Source organism: Scophthalmus maximus, chromosome 6 (genome assembly GCF_022379125.1).
Source record: "Scophthalmus maximus strain ysfricsl-2021 chromosome 6, ASM2237912v1, whole genome shotgun sequence".
NCBI classification, from domain to species: Eukaryota; Metazoa; Chordata; class Actinopteri; order Pleuronectiformes; family Scophthalmidae; genus Scophthalmus; species Scophthalmus maximus.
Window position 1 is genome coordinate 472,501 of NC_061520.1, and position 21,252 is coordinate 493,752.

At 44.8% G+C, this 21,252-nt stretch overlaps 1 protein-coding gene across 5 annotated transcripts in view; it reads right to left on the reverse strand.

The window, feature by feature from the left end:
* The window catches only part of igsf21a (immunoglobin superfamily, member 21a), a 146,680-nt gene that overhangs the window by 22,408 nt on the left and 103,020 nt on the right, over positions 1-21,252 (reverse strand). For all 5 annotated transcript variants that reach the window (XR_004793642.2, XM_035632541.2, XM_035632542.2 and 2 more), the window contains one exon: positions 7,968-8,083. Coding sequence is in view for 4 of the 5 variants with exons in the window: in XM_035632541.2 (XP_035488434.1) it covers positions 7,968-8,083 (116 nt within the window). In the remaining variant the exon portion in view is untranslated. The remainder of the gene's footprint in view (positions 1-7,967; positions 8,084-21,252) is intronic.

A 21,252-nucleotide genomic window follows, 5' to 3' on the forward strand; every position in this document is an offset into this window, starting at 1 on the left:
AACAGGACAGTAAGCCCACGGTTCCATACGTACCTCGGTTCTTGGCTTCCGGTTCCGGTTCTTTGCGCGTTGTTTAATAGAGGTCGGGAATTACGTGTAGCGCGGAGCGAGCCTTTTGATTAGGTGACGAAAGATCGCATGTCTAACTGCAGATCTTCTGCAATTATCGTTCCCAGTGCATTCGTTATTTTCTTGTGTTTTTCTGAACCGGTGGAAGAGGCTTGTTGGAAGACATCGGCAAGAGACAACTGTTTTTTAACTGGCGGTGTTACCCGCTCAGCGTCCTGCTTCCAGACAGGGAGGCTGTCGCTCATATTGGAGTGTCACCATTTGGGTAGGCGACACGTGTGAAGCAATGTCTGCAGACAGTAATTGTTCTGTTGACTTTTGTAGTTCCCTCGTCACTGTATTCAACGCTAAAACCAAAATGTCCCCGCACCACAGATTAGTAGGAAGACGGCGCTTCTTCAAACTCCGCTCGCCATGTTGAAGTGTTGCGGGAAATCGGACTCCAGTGATTGGATATGTACTCAGCAGGGAGGCGTGTCCCCAACACATGTTGCGTTCAAGTGCCCCTGTAAAGCTCCGACAGAGCCAATCCAGAGAGAAATACGAAGCATGGAAACATGAAATTACATAAAACCGAAAATACCAATTCACAAGTGCGTATTGAACCGTGCGTGGCGTACCGTACGGTTCAATATTATATTGAGAACCGTGGCATCCCTAATGAGCACCATGACCTTACTGTGAATGAATCAAAAATACCAGCTTGCTACCAACAATCATGTCTCAAGATTGAAATGATCTGCCGGAGTGGAATGAATTCTCCAAAGTGTAAAATCAGCTTGTTCAGTGTTTCTGAACGTAGCTGCAGCGGCGAGCAGCAGCAGGACGGAGGGCAGAGACGAGGACACGCCGCGGGGCCCAACAACACGAGCCACCGGGACCTGGTATCAATGTAAATATTAATATGAATCTATCCGCAATTCATTTCTTTAATCTAAGCTCTAGTAAGGCGACGTCTGTCGTGGCTTTGAACTTTCGTCTGTATGCGTCTGAGCTACCTCCTAATTTGCTAAAAATCTTATTCCCCACATTGGCTTGTTTGACAGGCGGAGATAACAGAAAACATCTCTTCTTTTATTCCGTTCAAACGGGAGAGCAAACACTGATTAATTTTTCCGAAACTGATTATAAAGCTGCCAAAAATAACACTGAAGACGTCTCTCGCTGTGATACATGTCTCCAATTAATGGTGGTATTTCACAAAATGACACGGGCACTTGGAGCCGCTGCCGACGAGCTGCCGTTCATCCATTTGCGCTGCTTCTATTGTGTATTGATGAAAAGAAAAAGATTTTTTTATTTTTATGCTGCACAATAAACTGAAAGAACACTGAGCGACATCACACCACGTCTTGACCGTTGAGATGACTTCGAATGACTTTAGACTTCTTTCTGGTAATTACAATAGTTTAGCAAACATGCAGAGGAAGAAGCAACATGGCTTTAATGTCTTTAATCAATCAGTCAGCTAATACTTGTTGGGAAGTGGAGCTTTCTCATGTAAAAGGGATTTCTGAGTGTTTTTGGCGTTGACACTGTTACTGGAATAAAGTGATTATCAATCACGCCTCTGTTATAAATCCCCAAATACTTCACAGTCCAATATGTGCAGACAATGGACGCAGACAAAAACCACTCACTTCATGCTGAAATGAATGAGAACAGAAAGAAAAAAGAGATGTAATGCTCAGCTGTAGCCGCGGCGACGGCACGAGGAGGGTTTGGTATCCTCCCTGTGAATAGACAGTGATGAAACCACCTCACCAACATGTTAAATCTGAAACCTTTTGGAAACTGAACGATGGTGCAATGGTCCATACGCACCTGCGTGCTGCGGCAATTAATCATGGTGGTGTCAAAAGGACAAGGTGGTAATTTTCATGGTGCTAGAAAGATTCAATGAAAGAGAACGAGGAGCGAGGCAGAGTGAAAGATCCTGGCCATGACTTCATCAGCTTCCCTTCTTATTATTAACTGTCATTATCTCGCCTCTTTTCAATCAGCGCTTGCTTGTACTGCGAGGATGTTCTAATGAGTGTCACGGGAAGCTATTACTCACATGTCAGCCGCTCGCTGCAGAGGCATCAGATGCCGACAGATCTCCAAACATAATACCAGACGCTCTCAACACTCGTGTGTCCAACTCTCCCGAAAGCTGCATGAGGGCAATTTGGCAAATTGTGTTTCTCCAAAAAAGTTGTGAGAATTAGCTGCTTTTGAAAAACTTGTTTATTCAAAGAGGCAGATTTTACACAACGATGTAATGAAAGTAAACTTACTAATGATCATGTGTGAACATGGTAAATGATCTGAATGTTACAGTAAATTATAGCATATGATAAATACTGCCCTACTGTTCTGGACCAAAGTATCATTATGTTGGACGCCAGGATAAAAGACAAGACACAATATGAGTAATAATTAAAAAGAATGCAGGGTCATAGAAAATCACACATCACAGCTGCTCCGATCAGAGGCGGCGTACAGCTCAGTCTGCGTTAGACAGGAAGTGACCACATGGACAATACACTCTGCTGATTATACGTCTTTAAAATGTTCCTGTTATCTAAGTCTGATGTGTCAGTCCAGTTCCATCCGCATCATCATCATTTTTCATATCAATTGATCATCATTATTTATTACTACGAATAAAAGCAGTAATAGATGATTTAAGAATAGATCCGTATGTGACATTTGAAGAGCCGAGCCTGTTTCAACTCAAACGACCAACGCATGTCGTTTTGAAGCAGTGTTTCAGCAGCAGCATTAGCATTAGCATTACTATTAACTTTAGCTTCAGCAGCAGCTTGTTGGATGAACTTCAACAAAACTTTGAAACTTGGACTTGAAGCTACAATGAATCATCAGACGTTACACTGCAAGATGCTGAAGGTTGTTGCATAGCAACAGGGAATAGTTTCCCTTTGTGGAGCGATAAATCAAATTCATGTGAACAAACACACAGCTGTGATCTATGAATATATGTTTCCTGTGTACAGGTACAGTGAACTTAACGCTGCAGTGATCCGTGACTATATGTTTCCTACGTACAGTTACATTGAACTTAACGCTGCAGTGATCCGTGACTATATGTTTCCTACGTACAGTTACATTGAACTTAACGCAGCAGTGATCCGTGACTATATGTTTCCTATGTACAGTTGCAGTGAACTTAACGCTGCAGTGATCCGTGACTATATGTTTCCTATGTACAGTTACATTGAACTTAACGCTGCAGTGATCCGTGACTATATGTTTCCTATGTACAGTTACATTGAACTTAACGCTGCAGTGATCCGTGACTACGTTTCCTATGTACAGTGGCAGTGAACTTAACGCTGCAGTGATCCGTGACTATATGTTTCCTATGTACAGTTGCAGTGAACTTAACGCTGCAGTGATCCGTGACTATATGTTTCCTATGTACAGTTACATTGAACTTAATGCTGCAGTGATCCGTGACTATATGTTTCCTATGTACAGTGGCAGTGAACTTAACGCTGCAGTGATCCGTGACTACGTTTCCTATGTACAGTGGCAGTGAACTTAACGCTCCAGTGATCCGTGACTATATGTTTCCTATGTACAGTTGCAGTGAACTTAACGCTGCAGTGATCCGTGACTATATGTTTCCTATGTACAGTTACATTGAACTTAACGCTGCAGTGATCCGTGACTATATGTTTCCTCGAGCAAGTACAGTGAACTCAACGCTGCAGTGATGCGTGACTATATGTTTCCTGCGTACAGTGGCAGTGAACTCAACGCTGCAGTGATCCGTGACTATATGTTTCCTGCGTGCAGGTACAGTGAACTTAACGCTGCAGTGATCCGAGACTATATGTTTCCTGCGTACAGTTGCAGTGAACGTAACGCTGCAGTGATCCGTGACTATATGTTTCCTGCGTACAGTGGCAGTGAACGTAACGCTGCAGTGATCCGTGACTATATGTTTCCTGCGTACAGTTGCAGTGAACTTAACCCTGCAGTGATCCGTGACTATACGTTTCCTATGTACAGGTACAGTGAACTTAAAGCTGCAGTGATCCGTGACTATATGTTTCCTATGTACAGTGGCAGTGAACTTAACGCTGCAGTGATCCGTGACTATATGTTTCCTATGTGCAGGTACAGTGAATTTTAACGCTGCAGTGATCCGTGACTGTATGTTTCCTGCGTACAGTGGCAGTGAACTTAACCCTGCAGTGATCCGTGACTATACGTTTCCTATGTACAGGTACAGTGAACTTAACGCTGCAGTGATCCGTGACTATATGTTTCCTATGTACAGTGGCAGTGAACTTAACGCTGCAGTGATCTGTGACTATATGTTTCCATCACAGCAGCAGGAGAACAGAGTCTCACTCCCTCGTTCTGCTCAGAGTCAATGAGTCAAGTTCTCTTTCTCACATTCACCCTTTTTGATGTTGCCTCATTATTCTTTTCTTTTCTTTTTTCAGCACTTATTTTTAGATATTAAAATGCAACAGGTAAAAATAGAAAATATAAATTCATGTGAATATTTGATGATAAAAATAAAAGTTGCAGCACAAACACAGTTGCCTCATGCAGCGGCTTTTTGGTCTTAATCACAAGAAAAAGGATTCTGGTTGATCTACAGAATAATCAGCAGCTTTTCTCTCTTCTCTTCTTCTATAACCAGCAGCCTGATCTAACTTAAAGACCCTGTATGGCTTTAGTTTCTACAACTGGGAAACAGAACTTATTTTGATGTTGTTAGAAACTATGTTGATAGAGTACTCTTTAGAGTAACCAAAGAGCCACGCCTTCATACACCATCTATTCATAAACACATACTGTATCAGCTGTTTTCAGACATGAACATATGAAGAACTCAGCGGGAGCTTGTCCCACTCGGACGCGTTCACAACCGCAGGAAAAGCTCCGGAACATTCAGGCGAGCGTTGGCATCCGGGTACGTCAATTTGCATCCTCACGTCCTGCACCTTCCGCAAAAGTTCAGGAAAACGTCTGGACTTCGGTGAACGTCTGAAACCAGCTTAAGAGACAAAGAACCGTCTCCAATTAACCTCATCTGCAGGTCTTTGGACCGTGGGAGGAGCCGGAGCACCTGGAGGGAGCTCACATAGACCCCGGTTCCAACCCAGAACCTTCTTGATGTGACGTAACGGTGCTAACCACTGCACCACAGTGCCGCCCTCTCTAAAGAATCTATAGAGGATATAGATTTTTCTTCTGGCCAACAGATGAAGGCATGTTTAAAAACCTTCTCATTAGTTTGACCTTTCTGCGAATGGATGCCAGTTTCAACAGACTCCTCTGTAAATGTAAGATGAACACAGTCACATGCTGCAGATACAAAAATCCATGTTCCATGCAGGACAGTTCTGTTCAGGAACTGGTTCATTTCACCATTCGTAGCAGAAACAAAGAGTTCATTGTGAAGAAATTGTACACAGAATAATAATAATATATTATAGCAGCTGTTCAATAAATCAGCCCAGTTTCTCCGTCACTGTTGAGTCCGGCCTGCGCTGATGTGACATTGAGAATAGAGCTGACTACGGCTCATTCTGCAACACGCCTGCAGGCGCCGGCGCCGACAAAGACTAAATGAGTTTCATCACGAAGGAGCGATGGCCGCTTGAAGTCGCCGCCACACAACTGGGCCGAGGCAGCGACGTTCAGGCGATAATGAGGTTTGTTCAGCAGCGACTGGCCACTTGTGATGAATGGGGATCAAGTCCTCTGTGGTAATTTAATAATTTATATTTATGTCAAAACAAGGTGATATTTTTAATTGTAATATCATTTTTTAAATGAACGTTGACAGAAGGTAATTATTTCTTTATGCCTGCTCCATTGCGAAAGCTTGACAAGTCACCTGACCACGTTCAGCCCCTGAATACAGTTTGACAGAGTTAACCTGCTGTGACGTACAGTACAGATAATGTAGCAAACACAAATATGAAATATATGATCTTCTCAAAGGTCGAAAGTTTTTATTCCCCCCATATCAATTAGAAATGAATATTTCCTGCTCCTGACTACAACGGTACGAGATCTCAGAGGAGATTAAAGAGACGTTTGCAGCCGGACTGCAGAGCCGACGCAGACTGAACTTCTGAGATCCGTCAGTGAAACTGTCAGAGTTTGTTTCCCGGGTTTTGGATTCAGTCCGACAGTGCGTGGCAACTTTGACAGGCCATGGTCAACCGCAGATGCAATGAAACTTTTGGAGTTTCAAGTGTTTTCTTTCTAACTTTCTTCAGATTGTCAGACTTGGCTTCATATCTTGCATCATTCCAGTGTGTTTCAGATACAGTATGAACTAAAAGGAACTGGAAAAGTCAAATACATTCTAACAGTAGGGCAGTTCTAATGAACTCCAGGCCTTTTCTGCAGCTTCACAACAACTCAGATTGCGAAGTGCTCGAGGCCCTCTCTACTTGCTTTTCCCTCATTGCGACATTTCCTCTACATTTCAGACAACATGGGAGTAAATGTGCCTCGTCCTGCTAATGATCCACTGTGAACGATGCATCTGTGCCTTTTCTTGTATTTTCATGAATGACAAGAAGAAACGTCTGAGGTTTATATTCACACGACAGAACTGTGGTTAGTAAAATGTTGCTACCTCAGATTCCAGTGATGAATAAAATTACATTGGTGAGTAATAAAGCTGCTGGATTATAAATGACCTTAAAGCGTCTCACCATTCTTCAGGTGGCAGCACGCAGACTTCTCATTGTTTTAATGTGGCTACACCCAGATTTCAACAGACAAACGGTTCTGATGTAAAACCAGTGATTGAGATTGAGTCCTTGCAGAGTGGAAGACATCTTGAAACCCGTCAACACGACGACGTTCAGAGTTCAGTAAACATGAATGAAACTGGGATACAGAGATCTGTGATATGGAACACGCACACACACACACACACGCACACACACACACACACACACACACACACACACACACACACACACACACACACACACACACACACACACACACAGACAGACAGACAGACAGACGCACACAGTCGGACCAGCTGAAACCTCTCAGGTCTCTTTTCCTCCGTTGAGCCTTGAAAACGGACCTGGCAGCTCGGAGCTCTAATGGCTTCAGGTGTTCCTGTGAAATCGCAGCAGGGGAGAAGAAGCTCTCTCCTCACACCGTCATCCAGGAAGTCCCTGGGAGACGGAAATCACATTCACCTTGTGCTCACCTCTCGCTGGGCTCATAATTGCATGAGATGGTCGTGCTCAGGGTCTGGACTCCATTACTGTACAGTCCTGGACAATGATTAATGACCCAGTGGGAACAAACAGCGAGCGGCTGCTCTCACACTGCGTCTGTGAGCTCATATGTCACGAACACTGTCGCACACGCCTGCGATATGAGAGGACTTTGTCTTTTCTTCAAGAAGCTGAGGGGAATATGTGTGTGTGTGTGTGTGTGTGTTCTGTTTACCGTCATTACATCACTATGATTAGATTAATCACCCTGAACATGATCATCAATAACACTAATGTGTCTGTTTCCTAAAGCTGATCTACCTTTTTAATGACGACTGTTCATTGTTTAGTAAATCAGTGCTGCTCATCAATCACGAGTCACTTTGTGATGAAGGTGACGGTCGAGCTGGTGACGACAGAGCGTTCCTGCTCGCGTCGTTTAACCAACAGCCAGCGTCGGCCCACGTCGCCCGTAAGGTATTGTAATAATAATAATAATCATTATTAGTGGTAGTAGTATTTAATGATGATCTAAAGAGGATTGCGCTTTTGTCACGCAACTTTTGAAATTCTATTCAAAGAGAACTTGACAGGAAGAGTACGAACGTGATCTCAAATAAAACCTGTGAGCATCATGTCCACAGTTTGTGTCCGGCAGCTTCAGCAGCGACTCACCGACGGGGCCGGCTTCCCTCCCTTTGCAGTGCAGAGCAGAGTGAAGTTCTGGGCTTGGTATCGGCTGAACGGGGCCGGAGTGTTCTCTGCCACCACGGATATGTTGTTCGGAGGCGCTGTGGAGGACAGGACACAAACTTCATGAGGTAATGTCACGACACGTCTCGAAGGACACAAAATGGAAGCTCGGATATTCGACAGACACAAAATGGAAGCTCGGATATTCGATAGAGACAAAGTGGAACTTCAGATATTACTTTCACATGCTCAGGTGTCATCTTTAGATTAATCATGTAGCCGGAGCAGAGGTGATACTGACAGCAGAGATGTTGTTGTGGCCACATGTTGAAAATAAAACCGACTAAATCAAAATCCTCACACCTGCTTTATTCTATCTACTTTCAAAAGAAGGAGAGTGGAAGCTGAATGGTTGGAGCGGAATGTTCCATCTCCCCGGGGCTCTTGTGAGTCGCATGAGGCAAATTATGTAGAAAATCTCACACATGTCACGTCACTAACCCTCCGTCCGACTCTGGTGTCATGGTCGTGTAGAGAGGAAACAGCGATGGAGACTTCACAGCGTTCCAGAGGAGCACTGGGAGGAGAATCTCCATCATCCCCAGAAGATCAGCGCTCCATGTATGATATATATATATATGTACATATATACGTGAACACTTCATAGATCCTCGTGAGGTCGGCACCGGGACGTATCGACAAGTGAATTCCAACTGACGATGAGCAGCTGGATTCTGAGGAGGCGTGAAGATGCATCTTGAACGTGTCGTGTACACGTCTTCTCTTTCGGAGGCTTTTCATGCTCTGGATCGTGATCCTGCATATTATTTCCCTCCAGAGTAACTTCAGCCTCCTCAGCTCTGATCGGAATTAGAAGCATTTTGCAGAATCTGTCAATGAGTGTGTGCGGTACAAGAAGAAAGTCTGCGTCTCTGAGACGGGAGAGGGAATGAGGAAGGTCACGCAGGTGCAGTGGAATTGTCACGTGTCACTTTTATGTGTAAATCCATCAAGTGGGTTTAAACAGACATGTCACAGCAATTAATTGATTAAAGGCGAGCGGGGGTGGTGGGGGGTTTAGCTGCTGGCCTGGGCGCCTCTGTGTTTCCACACCTCTTAATTGCTTATTGATGGGATTCATATGGTTGTAAATTAACCTTAGAACACTCCATTAGCTCACTGACAAGCTTATCTCCAGCTGCCGTATGATAAGCTGTCAGAGGTGTCTGCTCCTGACCAATCACACTCAAGTGCTCAGCACGGCGGCGGAGTGGTGAAGTCAAGTTGTTCCAATATGCAGAGCAAATAATCAGACACATATGATGTTTGCTCTTTTCCATCAAACAGCAGTGTTCTGTGCTCCGCTGTGTAAAAGTTACATGAGTTTTATTCCTGACAGCACGTCTTCATCCAATCTTTCTTCTGCAAAGTGCTTCATGCAGCTAACTGAAAAATGATGATTCATATTAGCAGCTGTAAGTGTTTTATACCAAAAACCACACACATTCAATTTAGACAAAAATAATCTCAGTCAATCTAATCTCATTATAGATTTAAGATAATTACTGTCAAATTGCAAGTTTCCACTTGACTGATGGTTCCTGATAATCCCCTGACAAGTGGTTCTCTGAAGTCACGAGTAACTAGACGCTTTGTCGAGTTAGAATTAAATCGCTGCCACAACCTTGTAAACGCTGAGATAAATAATTCTTCTCTGCGGCGGAGTGAGATCGGCAGAGCTGCATATTGATCCTGCTGCTCCATTGTTTTCTGCCCTGTGGGGGGCGGAGCCACCTGACGGGAGGCAGGAATAAGCCTCGCTGAAATATTTGACATGATTAAAACCAAGACCTACAGAGCAAAGCTCACCGTCTGCAAACACAACAAGCCTGCAGGATTAAGATGCTTGTCTGTGATGATGGAGTTTAAGCCTTTTCATACCTGATTAAATCTTCTCTCTCTTTCTTCGCCCACTTGTTAAATGCTGAGCTGAAGTTTTTCTCCCTCGTCTCTCGTGCTGCAGTTCTTTATTTGCGGGTGTTGAACGGGGGCATCGGCCTCTCAGTGCAAACACTTACTGAGGCCTGCACACCAATCGTGTCACATCCATATTTGAACTTCCCCTGCTCGTCCTGTATGTTGATGCTGATATAGAGCTCACAGAGCAGGGAGAGAGAAACTTATTGAATAGGAAAAAGTCACACTCAAGTTTTCTGAACAATATGTAGCAAAGAAACTTTCAGGAACCAGTTGAAACCGGTCACGTTGCTCAACAACAGGCTCACAGTCGCCTCCTCTTCCTGAGGTACGAACGTTATGATGATACAGAGACGTGGAACCACTCAGATGTGAAATGTCATCACTTCATCATCTTATCCAATTAGACATTTGTGTTAGACTGCATCATCAATAGCCGATGAACTATTGAGTTATTGCCAATAACAACATAACAACTCCATGTATTTAACCATGACATCATTTCCCTGCGCTCCTCCCTGGAACCTCCTGGTTCTCTTATCTACACCTTCAGAGGTCATTGGAATCAAGGTTTATCGAGCCATAACTTTACAGGATTTCACCTTGATATTAAAACAATTTGGTCTGAAGAAGAAAATCTGCCAAGAAGATACACTGTATCCACTGCTGGCTATATTCCATAGCATTATTAAAAGCAGGACGGAGCAAATGTGTAACAATGTGAGCCATGTAGTCCCACGAGGCGTTCCATCTCTCTCCATTGTTCGGCGAGCACTCGCTCACCGCTGCATTAAAAGCAGCATTTACTTCCTTTTGTCCCCGGTAGTGCTGCTGTGCCAGTTACATCAATAATGATCTCTCCCTCCATCTCTCTTTGTTCTCTATCCTCAAGCCTCTGTTCCCCTGCTACCTTTACAAAGAAGAAGAGAAGGGTAAATGGGCTCCCCGGAGACCCTGCTCCCCGGAGACCCTGCTCCCCTGAGACCCTGCTCCCCGGAGACTCTGCTCCCCTGAGATCCTGCTCCCCGGAGACCCTGCTCCCCTGAGACCCTGCTCCCCAGAGACCCTGCTCCCCGGAGACCCTGCTCCCCTGAGACCCTGCTCCCCGTAGGCCCTGCTCCCCGTAGGCCCTGCTCCCCTGAGACCCTGCTCCCCGTAGGCCCTGCTCCCCGGAGACCCTGCTCCCCGGAGACCCTGCTCCCCGGAGACCCTGCTCCCCGTAGGCCCTGCTCCCCGTAGGCCCTGCTCCCCGTAGGCCCTGCTCCCCGGAGACTCTGCTCCCCTGAGACCCTGCTCCCCGGAGACCCTGCTCCCCGGAGACCCTGCTCCCTGCTCCCCGGAGACTCTAACCTCGTGATGAAGGGATTTAGAGCTCAGGAGACGGCTGGACTCAGGAAACACTCCCAACATCCTCCGGTTCGAAGCACCCGGACCTCCAGTCCACATCTCCCAGGGTTTATTTATCTTGTGTGCGGGAGCATCGTGCCGAGGTCGCGTCGGCCGACTTCCCCCGACAGTAACTCAGAGTATTTGATGAAGCAGTAAAACTCTGTTGTGAGCCCGAGGGTCCAAAAGTAATCAGAGTATTGAGAGAGGTTCCACCTACTTGACTGGAAATTCAAGGCTGATATTTAACTTTACCGAGTTATTGTTAAATCATAACCAGATGCATTGGCGGTTTTGAAATTGTACACGGTCACACACATACACACACACACACACACACACACACACACACACACACACACACCACGTTCCCATTAGCTAAGCAGAGTGAAACATATGAATCACTACCAACCAGCTTCTATCTTCTATCCACTGTTTGTGAAGAGGCCCAGTCGGACGGGCTCTGATTGTGGAAGAGGAGGATAGAAGAAGAAACAATCGAGAGAGAAAAAATAGACATGTTGAAATGAGCTCTGGCAACATTCCCTAATACCTAAGTCTGCTCCGTCTTCTCAGAGCCGTGTTCCCGGCACAAGCAGCGCCACCAGATAAAAGACACTGCAATGCTTTTTAATCACTTTTCTATTGTGCCTCGGAATTTGCATTTACACCCCACCCTTTTAATTTGCACGGGTTATTGCTGCGGTGTCAGCTCATATCGCGTCCTCCCACATCGGAGAGGGGGGGGGGGAGAGGGAGGGAGGGAGGGAGGGAGGAGAGAGAGAGAGAGGGAGGGAGAGAGAGGGAGGGAGGGAGAGAGAGAGAGAGAGAGGGAGAGAGAGAGAGAGAGAGAGAGAGGGAGGGAGGGAGAGGGAGGGAGGGAGAGAGAGGGAGGGAGAGAGAGAGAGAGAGAGAGAGAGAGAGAGAGAGAGAGAGAGAGAGAGAGGGAGGGAGGGAGGGGGGGGGAGAGAGAGAGAGAGGGAGGGAGGGAGGGGGGGGAGAGGGAGGGAGAGAGAGGGAGGGAGGGAGAGAGAGGGAGGGAGAGAGAGGGAGGGAGAGAGGGAGGGAGAGAGAGAGAGAGGGAGGGAGAGAGAGAGAGAGGGAGGGAGAGAGAGGGAGGGAGGGAGAGAGAGGGAGGGAGAGAGAGGGAGGGAGAGAGGGAGGGAGAGAGAGAGGGAGGGAGAGAGGGAGGGAGAGAGAGAGGGAGGGAGAGAGAGAGGGAGGGAGAGAGAGGGAGGGAGAGAGGTGCTGTCAGGAAGAGGAAGGGGACGACACAGAGACAAAAGCTTGTGTCACACTGAACAAGTTCCCCAGTTCAGAAGCCCATTAATCATAGCAGAGTTGTTGAAAGTGCAGCGAGCGAGCGAGCGCACACACACACTCACACTCACACACACACTCACACACACACACACACACATGTTCTTCACCTCTGCACCTCTGAGCTGGCCGACGTCTGACAGACGCACAGAAAGCAAAACACTCCCATGTTCACAGATCGTCTCTGCGTCTCTGCTCAGACTCACTCGTGCTTCCACACAAGAGCAAATATGAAATGTAAAGGCTGTGTATGCATATGCTCGTCCCCGGTGTCCCGGAGCTCGGAGGGTAAACTCGGCCTTTGTGCTGATAATGAGGACGAGTGGGACGGAGGCACAGTTTGAGGCCTCAGTCGAGACGCCACAAAGGGAACGTTCCTTTCTTGTCTCCGACTCTGGCAGATGGGACGAGCATCAATTATGTTGTGACTGGCAGCCTCGTCCCCCAAAGTCCATTTTTGCTTAAGGGGCAGGGGTTTAGGTTTGGCAATCTGTTACAATTTGGCCCCTTTACCTCGAGCCCCCCCCCCCCCCCCCCCCCCCCCCCCCCCGCCGCCTGCGGCAGCTTCATAATTCACGGGACACGGACACAGACGCACCTCTCAGGCCCCCGGGGCCTTGGGCGCCGCAGACAGTGTGTGTCTGTGAGGCAGAGGATTTCTTTTCCTTTTCTTTTTATGACACCTAATTTACAGACCAAAGGGGTAAAATGAGGCTGTAGAGTTATACGAGGCCGACGAGAGCCACTCGAGGTGGAGGAGTATCCATCACGCCCTTCGCAGTTTTGGCCCCACATACGATCCCCAAAGAAGAAAATCCACGTGGCGGGCCGGCTGCAGCCGACGCTTCCACAGATGTCAGTGAAGTATCTACACAGTTCAGGGACGGGTCTCACACTGACACCAGAGCTTGTTGAGGACCAGAAGGTTCCTCTGACAATCACAGTGTCAAATCTGTTAACTGATGAGACACTGAACCTGATCTGTTACCGTCTGCTCCTCCGTTTTACTGAAATGAGTCGGAGGTGAAGTGCAGGTGATCGGCTCAGAACCGACTGTGTCAGCATCTTCTCACCAACCACTTCATCTCTGGTGTGTTCGTGAAGCGCCGGTAGATTTAAAGATGCTGTGACATCGTGTCTGTGAGAGAACTTTCCTAAACGTCTCCAGACCTCCTCCCTCAGCGGACACTTGTACCAGGCTGCAGTCGATGGACCTTCATCATCTTCATCATCATCATCATCATCATCATCATCATCATCTTCATCATCATCATCATCATCTTCATCATCATCATCATCATCATCATCATCAGGGCTGCTTCACTAAGTGTCGAAGTGGAGCTCAGAAAGCTGCAGCTTGTGTTCGTCTTGTTCCGTCTCACGTCACAGGAGCGGCCAAATGTTCTTGAACTGAAAACACAGAAGAGAAGCACGACGGTCGTGTTCCACTGTTGTTGTGAGGCAGTTTTGGATCAGGTTTAAATCAGACGACAGACTTCTTGTGTGATGTATTTGCTCCCCTGATTCACCAGCCAACACGTCGCGTTCACAAACTCAAACAGGCTCCGTCTGGAGACCTACTGTACCTCATCACCACAGTGACTGGATGAGAGTCAGTTACACAATCCTGATCCTCAAGAGGAAACGTCCTCATGACGTCACCGAACCTTCGACAGCCGAAGCCTCGATGTGCTCTAATAAGAAACGATTCTTCATTAATGACTTCTTGTCACTTTAGGAAACAACATCAATAATGGAAATGAGGAGACGACGTGAGACAAAGTGATTCGGTGTCACGTGCTGACGGAACCTCGTCTTCTGGAAAACCTCCAGACGAAACCACCATCAGCTGAAAACCCTGGATCTGTCAGACGTGTTGGTTGATATTCACTGGTCCGACAGATCCGTCGTCCTCCACTGCGACGCTCTGCATCACATCCTCCATGTTCTCCGTGATGACCGTCAGGGACAAGGAAGAAAGACACTGAGCTGAGACAAGGTGATGAAGAAGCAGAAGTATGAAGTTCACACGTCAGACAGACGATGAGTTTCTTCAAGTGACCGGTTCTTTCTTCTCCGAGCAGAACGGGAACAATGTTCCTTTAAGTGTGAGAATATTATTATCATAACTGTGGCCGGACTTTTCCTGCACAATAAGGACGTTCATGCCAAAGGGAGCGAGCACTAGATTTAATTTAACGATGTATTGTAGTGCAGTCGTGGTGTGTTCGCTGTGTGCTGTAATAATTATCATTAATAACTCTGTGACTGTCAAAGCGTCTGAATCTGCCTGCACACGTTATCTCTGATGATCCATGTTGAACTGCAGCTCAACTGCACGATGTTTCCTTATTAGACTCATAAGCATCACAAAAACTTCTCCACCGCAGAACGTCGAGGGTTTCCTGTTTCACAATATCACAGAGCTCATCGTTTAGAGAATATGATTCAAGAGGATCATAAAAAAAACAAAACCAGTGGATACCAGATTCATGTTTTGGACGTGTTCTGTTTTATCGCTGCTCTTCTCCCACAGTCTCTTTCAGAGCATCAATAAATGTGTTGCGATATTTGAACCAAAAAGAAAGAAGATGACGGATGTGAGGTTGTCGGACTTCTGTCGGTCAAACGTGATGAAACACAGTTCGACTGCAGCAGAGTTTGAGTGAGAACTAAGTTCATGATGTCATAGAAAAAAATTATGAATAAAATTCACACAAGCTTAAACTCTTTCAAATAATAAGAAATGATTGTTTTGCTATAACAAGGCTCATCTCTGAATCTGTAGGAGATTTGAGTTGGACCAACAGACCATGAACCAGAAAGTCTCAGTGTTTGTGTTGAGACACGTTCGACTCGTGTGGTGAAAGAACAAATTACCTTCAAAGTCTTTGAAAAACAAAAATATATATAGAGAAGTCTTAGAGAAGATTCTTTAATTATGGTCAGAAAACAAAAGTGTCTCTAGCATCAATTGAAATCTTTTCTTTTCATCTGGTCGTTGTGATGAAGAGTCCACGAGAGTCTGTCTCTTCTGTTCTTGACGCACCTACTGTTCTGCATCCATCAATATTTACCAGCACACATTATGAATTCAACACTCCCACTCCTCCTCAAACACAAGACAAAGAGGAAAATCCACAAACCGAAGTGGATTCCATTTCTCTGTTGATCCAAACACTTTCCTCGTCTTTGTCCCTCAGACTTCATCTTATCTTCAGTTTGTTCGTCTGTGACCACGTGAAGCTCGATGAGGATTCACCTTATTTACAGAGTTACACTCTGGAGAGGTTCCATAAAAGAAACGACAAACAAGATACGAACAATCACTTTGAATATCCAGTGAAAAAAAGAATTCCTCTAAACAAATAGACGGTTGAGTTTTTCTTCACACTTTCATTTTCCAGGCGCCACGACTGTAGCATGACTATACTGTAGATCTGCTTTAAGAAAAGAACTTAATAATCAAGAAATAATCCCCACAGTTGATGAATAAAAGAACGAGTGAATCCATTCATCAAAAACACGCGAGGAGGAATAACTGAATGTGCAAATGAACGAGTGAATGAACGAGTCGGACTGCACACCTCAGCCTTTCTACATTAGCATGGAAATGACTTCTGATTACTTCACGGGGAAATACTGCATCTCCAATTTCTAAATATTCATGAATGCACTGGCGCTGATTTCGTCCGTAGAAAATATGAGATTTACAAAGGGACAGAAAACATCCTTCAATTTGAAAATAAATGGAGCCTCTTCTCCCGGTGACGCCGGCCTCCGCCTGCGCCTGAACAAAACCTGCTTTGAGTTTCCCATTAATTCAACGAAACTGTCAAGTTTCTGAAACTAGTGAAACAAATATCCACTGCTGGGTATGTACACCAAGGTACGTATCTTTGGGATCATGATTCCCGACACATATTTCTCCTTTTCCTTTTTTAATAATTGAATCTTTGAACCCGGCGGTTCAGAGAACATGTCATAACATCCCACGGAAGATAATTCCCATCGTGAGACCACACCCCCCAAAAAAAATCCAATTTGCTTCTCGAGTTATTTCAAACTGAGCCGATTGTCAAACGTCCTAAATTCAATCTGGATCTTTTGCTTGAAGACACGGAGGCTTAGTTTTTTCAGGATTCCTTTAATTGCCAAACTAGTCAGAAATTTCATGGACGTTCCGAGGATGATGACAGTCATTGAACTGATGAGCGATCGGGCGGAGAAACGTGAAAACTGCTGAATAAAAGTCTTCTTGAGAGCTGAGTTGTCTCCTGCCTCGTGTCCGCGCGGTTCATCCATCCTGATGCAATATTCTATCCAGCCGCACATTATGTAGTAAAATGAGGAGAAACGAGGGGAGAGAGTGGGATGAACTCTAAAGTCCTGGTCTGCCATCAGATTTATAGCTCGTGGTTCTTGTTAAATGCAGGTTAAGCAGTTGTGCCACGTCCGCTGCACCTGCTGCTGGAGATTCTCTGCATAATCATCATAATCCCAATATTCTCAGGCAGAGTGAGGCGTCTGCAGCGTCCCTCACGTTATGAGAAGGCAGAAAGTGCCCGGGCGAGACCTTGTGTGTTCAAGGCTCATGAATTATGTTGCATATTCATATTAACGGCGCGTTGAGCCACTTCCTCACGGCACCCTGCTGCCCGGGGGTTTGATTCCAGAACCTGTCCAGCAGCAGAAGTTTGGAACGATTCCATTCAGCCTGGAGTTCGGTCTCTACAGTCGTCTTCCTATTTGTGGGTGTGAATTTATTTGGCGTGAATGCGTAGCATGGCTTTGAATGCACGTCTGTATTTGCATATATATATACAGTACATAGGCTCCATGCACGCATCTGTCTGCTCTTGTATGTAAATGATGCTCGTATATAAATAGATTTACATTTCCAGGCTCAGAGCTCTCGTCTCTCGGTTTCCTGCCAAACCTCGTTCCGAGGTAGAGATGTGGAAATGTGCAACAACTTCTGAACAGATGCTGCAGGATTATTCCAATATAAAGAACTGAAGATGCTCCTGATCAAAAATATTACAAACACAGGCTGGATATATGGAGCATCGCTGAGATACAGAGTTCGCTTCCTTTTCCAACCAGACATTTCCTCATAATGCCTCTATTCATTCTCATATCACAAAATGGCTCTTTTCTTTTATCCATAAGATATATCATATGTGGTATGATACGTAGTATAAAACATGGTATGATACGTGGTATGAGGTATGATACGTGGTATGATACGTGGTATGAGGTATGATACGTGGTATGATACGTGGTATGATATGTGGTATACGTAGTATGATATGTGGCATACGTGGTATGATACGTGGTATGATACGTGGTATGGTACGTGGTATGGTACGTGGTATGATAGGTGGTATGATATGTGGTATTTGGTATGATATGTGGTATGATTCGTGATATGATATGTAGTATGATACGTGGTGTGGTACCTGGTATTATAGGTGGTATGTTGTATGATACGTGGTATGATACGTGGTATGGTACGTGGTATGTAGTATGATACGTGGTATGATCATGGTATGTGGTATGATACGTGGTATGATCATGGTATGTGGTATGATACGTGGTATGTAGTATGATACGTGGTATGATACGTGGTATGTGGTATGATACGTGGTATGATATGTGGTATGTAGTATGATACGTGGTATGATCATGGTATGTGGTATGATACGTGGTATGATCATGGTATGTGGTATGATACGTGGTATGTGGTATGATACGTGGTATGGTACGTGGTATGTGGTATGATACGTGGTATGATACATGGTATGATAAGTGGTATGTGGTATGATACGTGGTATGATACGTGGTATGGTACGTGGTATGATACGTGGTATGATTCGTGATATGATACGTAGTATGATACGTGGTGTGGTACCTGGTATTATAGGTGGTATGTTGTATGATACGTGGTATGATACGTGGTATGGTACGTGGTATGGTACGTGGTATGTAGTATGATACGTGGTATGATCATGGTATGTGGTATGATACGTGGTATGATGCGTGGTATGATACGTGGTATGTAGTATGATACGTGGTATGATACGTGGTATGATACGTGGTATGATAAGTGGTATGTGGTATGATACGTGGTATGGTACGTGGTATGATAAGTGGTATGTGGTATGATACGTGGTATGGTACGTGGTATGATAAGTGGTATGTGGTATGATACGTGGTATGGTACTTGGTATGTGGTATGATACGTGGTATGGTACGTGGTATGATAAGTGGTATGTGGTATGATACGTGGTATGGTACTTGGTATGATACGTGGTATGGTACGTGGTATGATACGTGGTATGTGGTATGATACGTGGTATGGTACGTGGTATGGTATGTGGTATGATACGTGGTATGATACGTGGTATGTGGTATGATAAGTGGTATGATACGTGGTATGATAGGTGGTATGTGGTATGATACGTGGTATGGTACGTGGTATGGTACGTGGTATGATACGTGGTATGATATGTGGTATGATAGGTGGTATGTGGTATGGTACGTGGTATGGTACGTGGTATGGTACGTGGTATGATACGTGGTATGGTACGTGGTATGGTATGTGGTATGATACGTGGTATGATACGTGGTATGTGGTATGATAAGTTGTATGATACGTGGTATGATAGGTGGTATGTGGTATGATACGTGGTATGATAGGTGGTATGTGGTATGATACGTGGTATGATACGTGGTATGGTACGTGGTATGATACGTGGTATGATACGTGGTATGATAGGTGGTATGTGGTATGGTACGTGGTATGGTATGTGGTATGATACGTGGTATGATACGTGGTATGATACGTGGTATGATACGTGGTATGTGGTATGATACGTGGTATGTGGTATGATACGTGGTATGATACGTGGTATGATACGTGGTATGATACGTGGTATGTGGTATGATACGTGGTACGTGGTATGTAGTATGATACGTGGTATGATACGTGGTATGGTATGTGGTATGATACATGGTATGTGGTATGATACGTGGTATGGTACGTGGTATGATACGTGGTATGTGGTATGATACGTGGTATGATACGTGGTATGGTATGTGGTATGATACATGGTATGTGGTATGATACGTGGTATGGTACGTGGTATGATACGTGGTATGTGGTATGATACGTGGTATGATACGTGGTATGATATATAAACCGCTCAGATGACTGATGTTTAAAACAATTGGAATGACTTCAAGTTCTGAACCTCAAGACATGTGTCCCAAAATAATAATGTAAATAATAAAATCATGTCCTTGACATTTCCTTCTCAATAAAGCATCACTCGACATGAATAATAAATGGAACAAGAGACTCACATGAAACATGAACCAGATGATGTCGTCACCTTGTTATGAACAAAACATAATCTTCATAGTTCTCAGTTTAAATCTGAAGGCGTCACAAGCCCAATGATCGGACCACTACTCTCAACAAAATATCATCTGAATAATATAATAATATCTTCATCCTATTGTCACTGATGTTGTTCTTTTTCTAAATCTATAATTGCTTTTGTGTATATTTATTTTTTCTGCTTTGTGTTTGAAGGGTTTTCACCTCTTTGTGTGGCCTGTGGGAATATGGAACCAAACTAAAGAGCTGATTCAAAACACTTGGGATCAATAAAGATCTAATAGGGATCGAGAGGAGGAAGGAAAAGAAAAGCCATCTCATCCAGTTTTTAATAATTCCGATAGATTAATCGTTCCCGGTTCGACGAACCTTTCACACCTGTTATTTTGGTTCGGACTAAACTGAAAAGTCTGAAGATCTTGGTCCAACAAGGCCGCTGTGAAATCGCTCCATAAGTTAAACTACAAAATAAACTAAGCCTGTTTTAAAAATGTGCTTTAAAGTTCATGAAACTGGACCAGCTCAGCATCAAACTGTGGAAATGCTTCAACAAATGAAAACCAACAACACAAACATTTGTCTGGGGAATATTTTTTTTTGCTGTCTCAGAACAACATTGGGGAAACAGTAAGTAGCACTTTCTGCTCTTTGGTCAGTGATTCTTTAATGAGCTGTTTTACACGTGGAACCACAGAAGTTGTTATTTAATAAACGCTCAGATTCTCCGACATGTGGAGACGATGACGAAGGTGAAGCTGAAAGAACCACAGCGTCACATCTGACTCTGTCGTCTCTAACTGGGGAAACTCAAAACTTAATTTTCTTGAAAGATCATGGCCATTTTCGTTCACTTGTGATGATACGAGACAGAGATCGACAGATCCATCAACACGTTAGCGGCGGCTGCTCTGCTCTAATATTCATGATCAACTGCTCTCGTGGACGACTGAGGAATTTACACTCTAATGTGACGTTGACAGAAACTTCCATATGAAACAATGACGTCTTCATGGACTCGTGTTCTAAATAGACTGACACTCGGAGATTAGTTCAATACGTCTGATTTCTTTCTGCCTTCCAGTATTATCATGTTAATGTCACATGAATAAATGAAGCCCAGGCTCTTGAAAAGGCTTAAAAAGAGAAAAAGAAACTCAAGGCCAATGTATTACATAATTA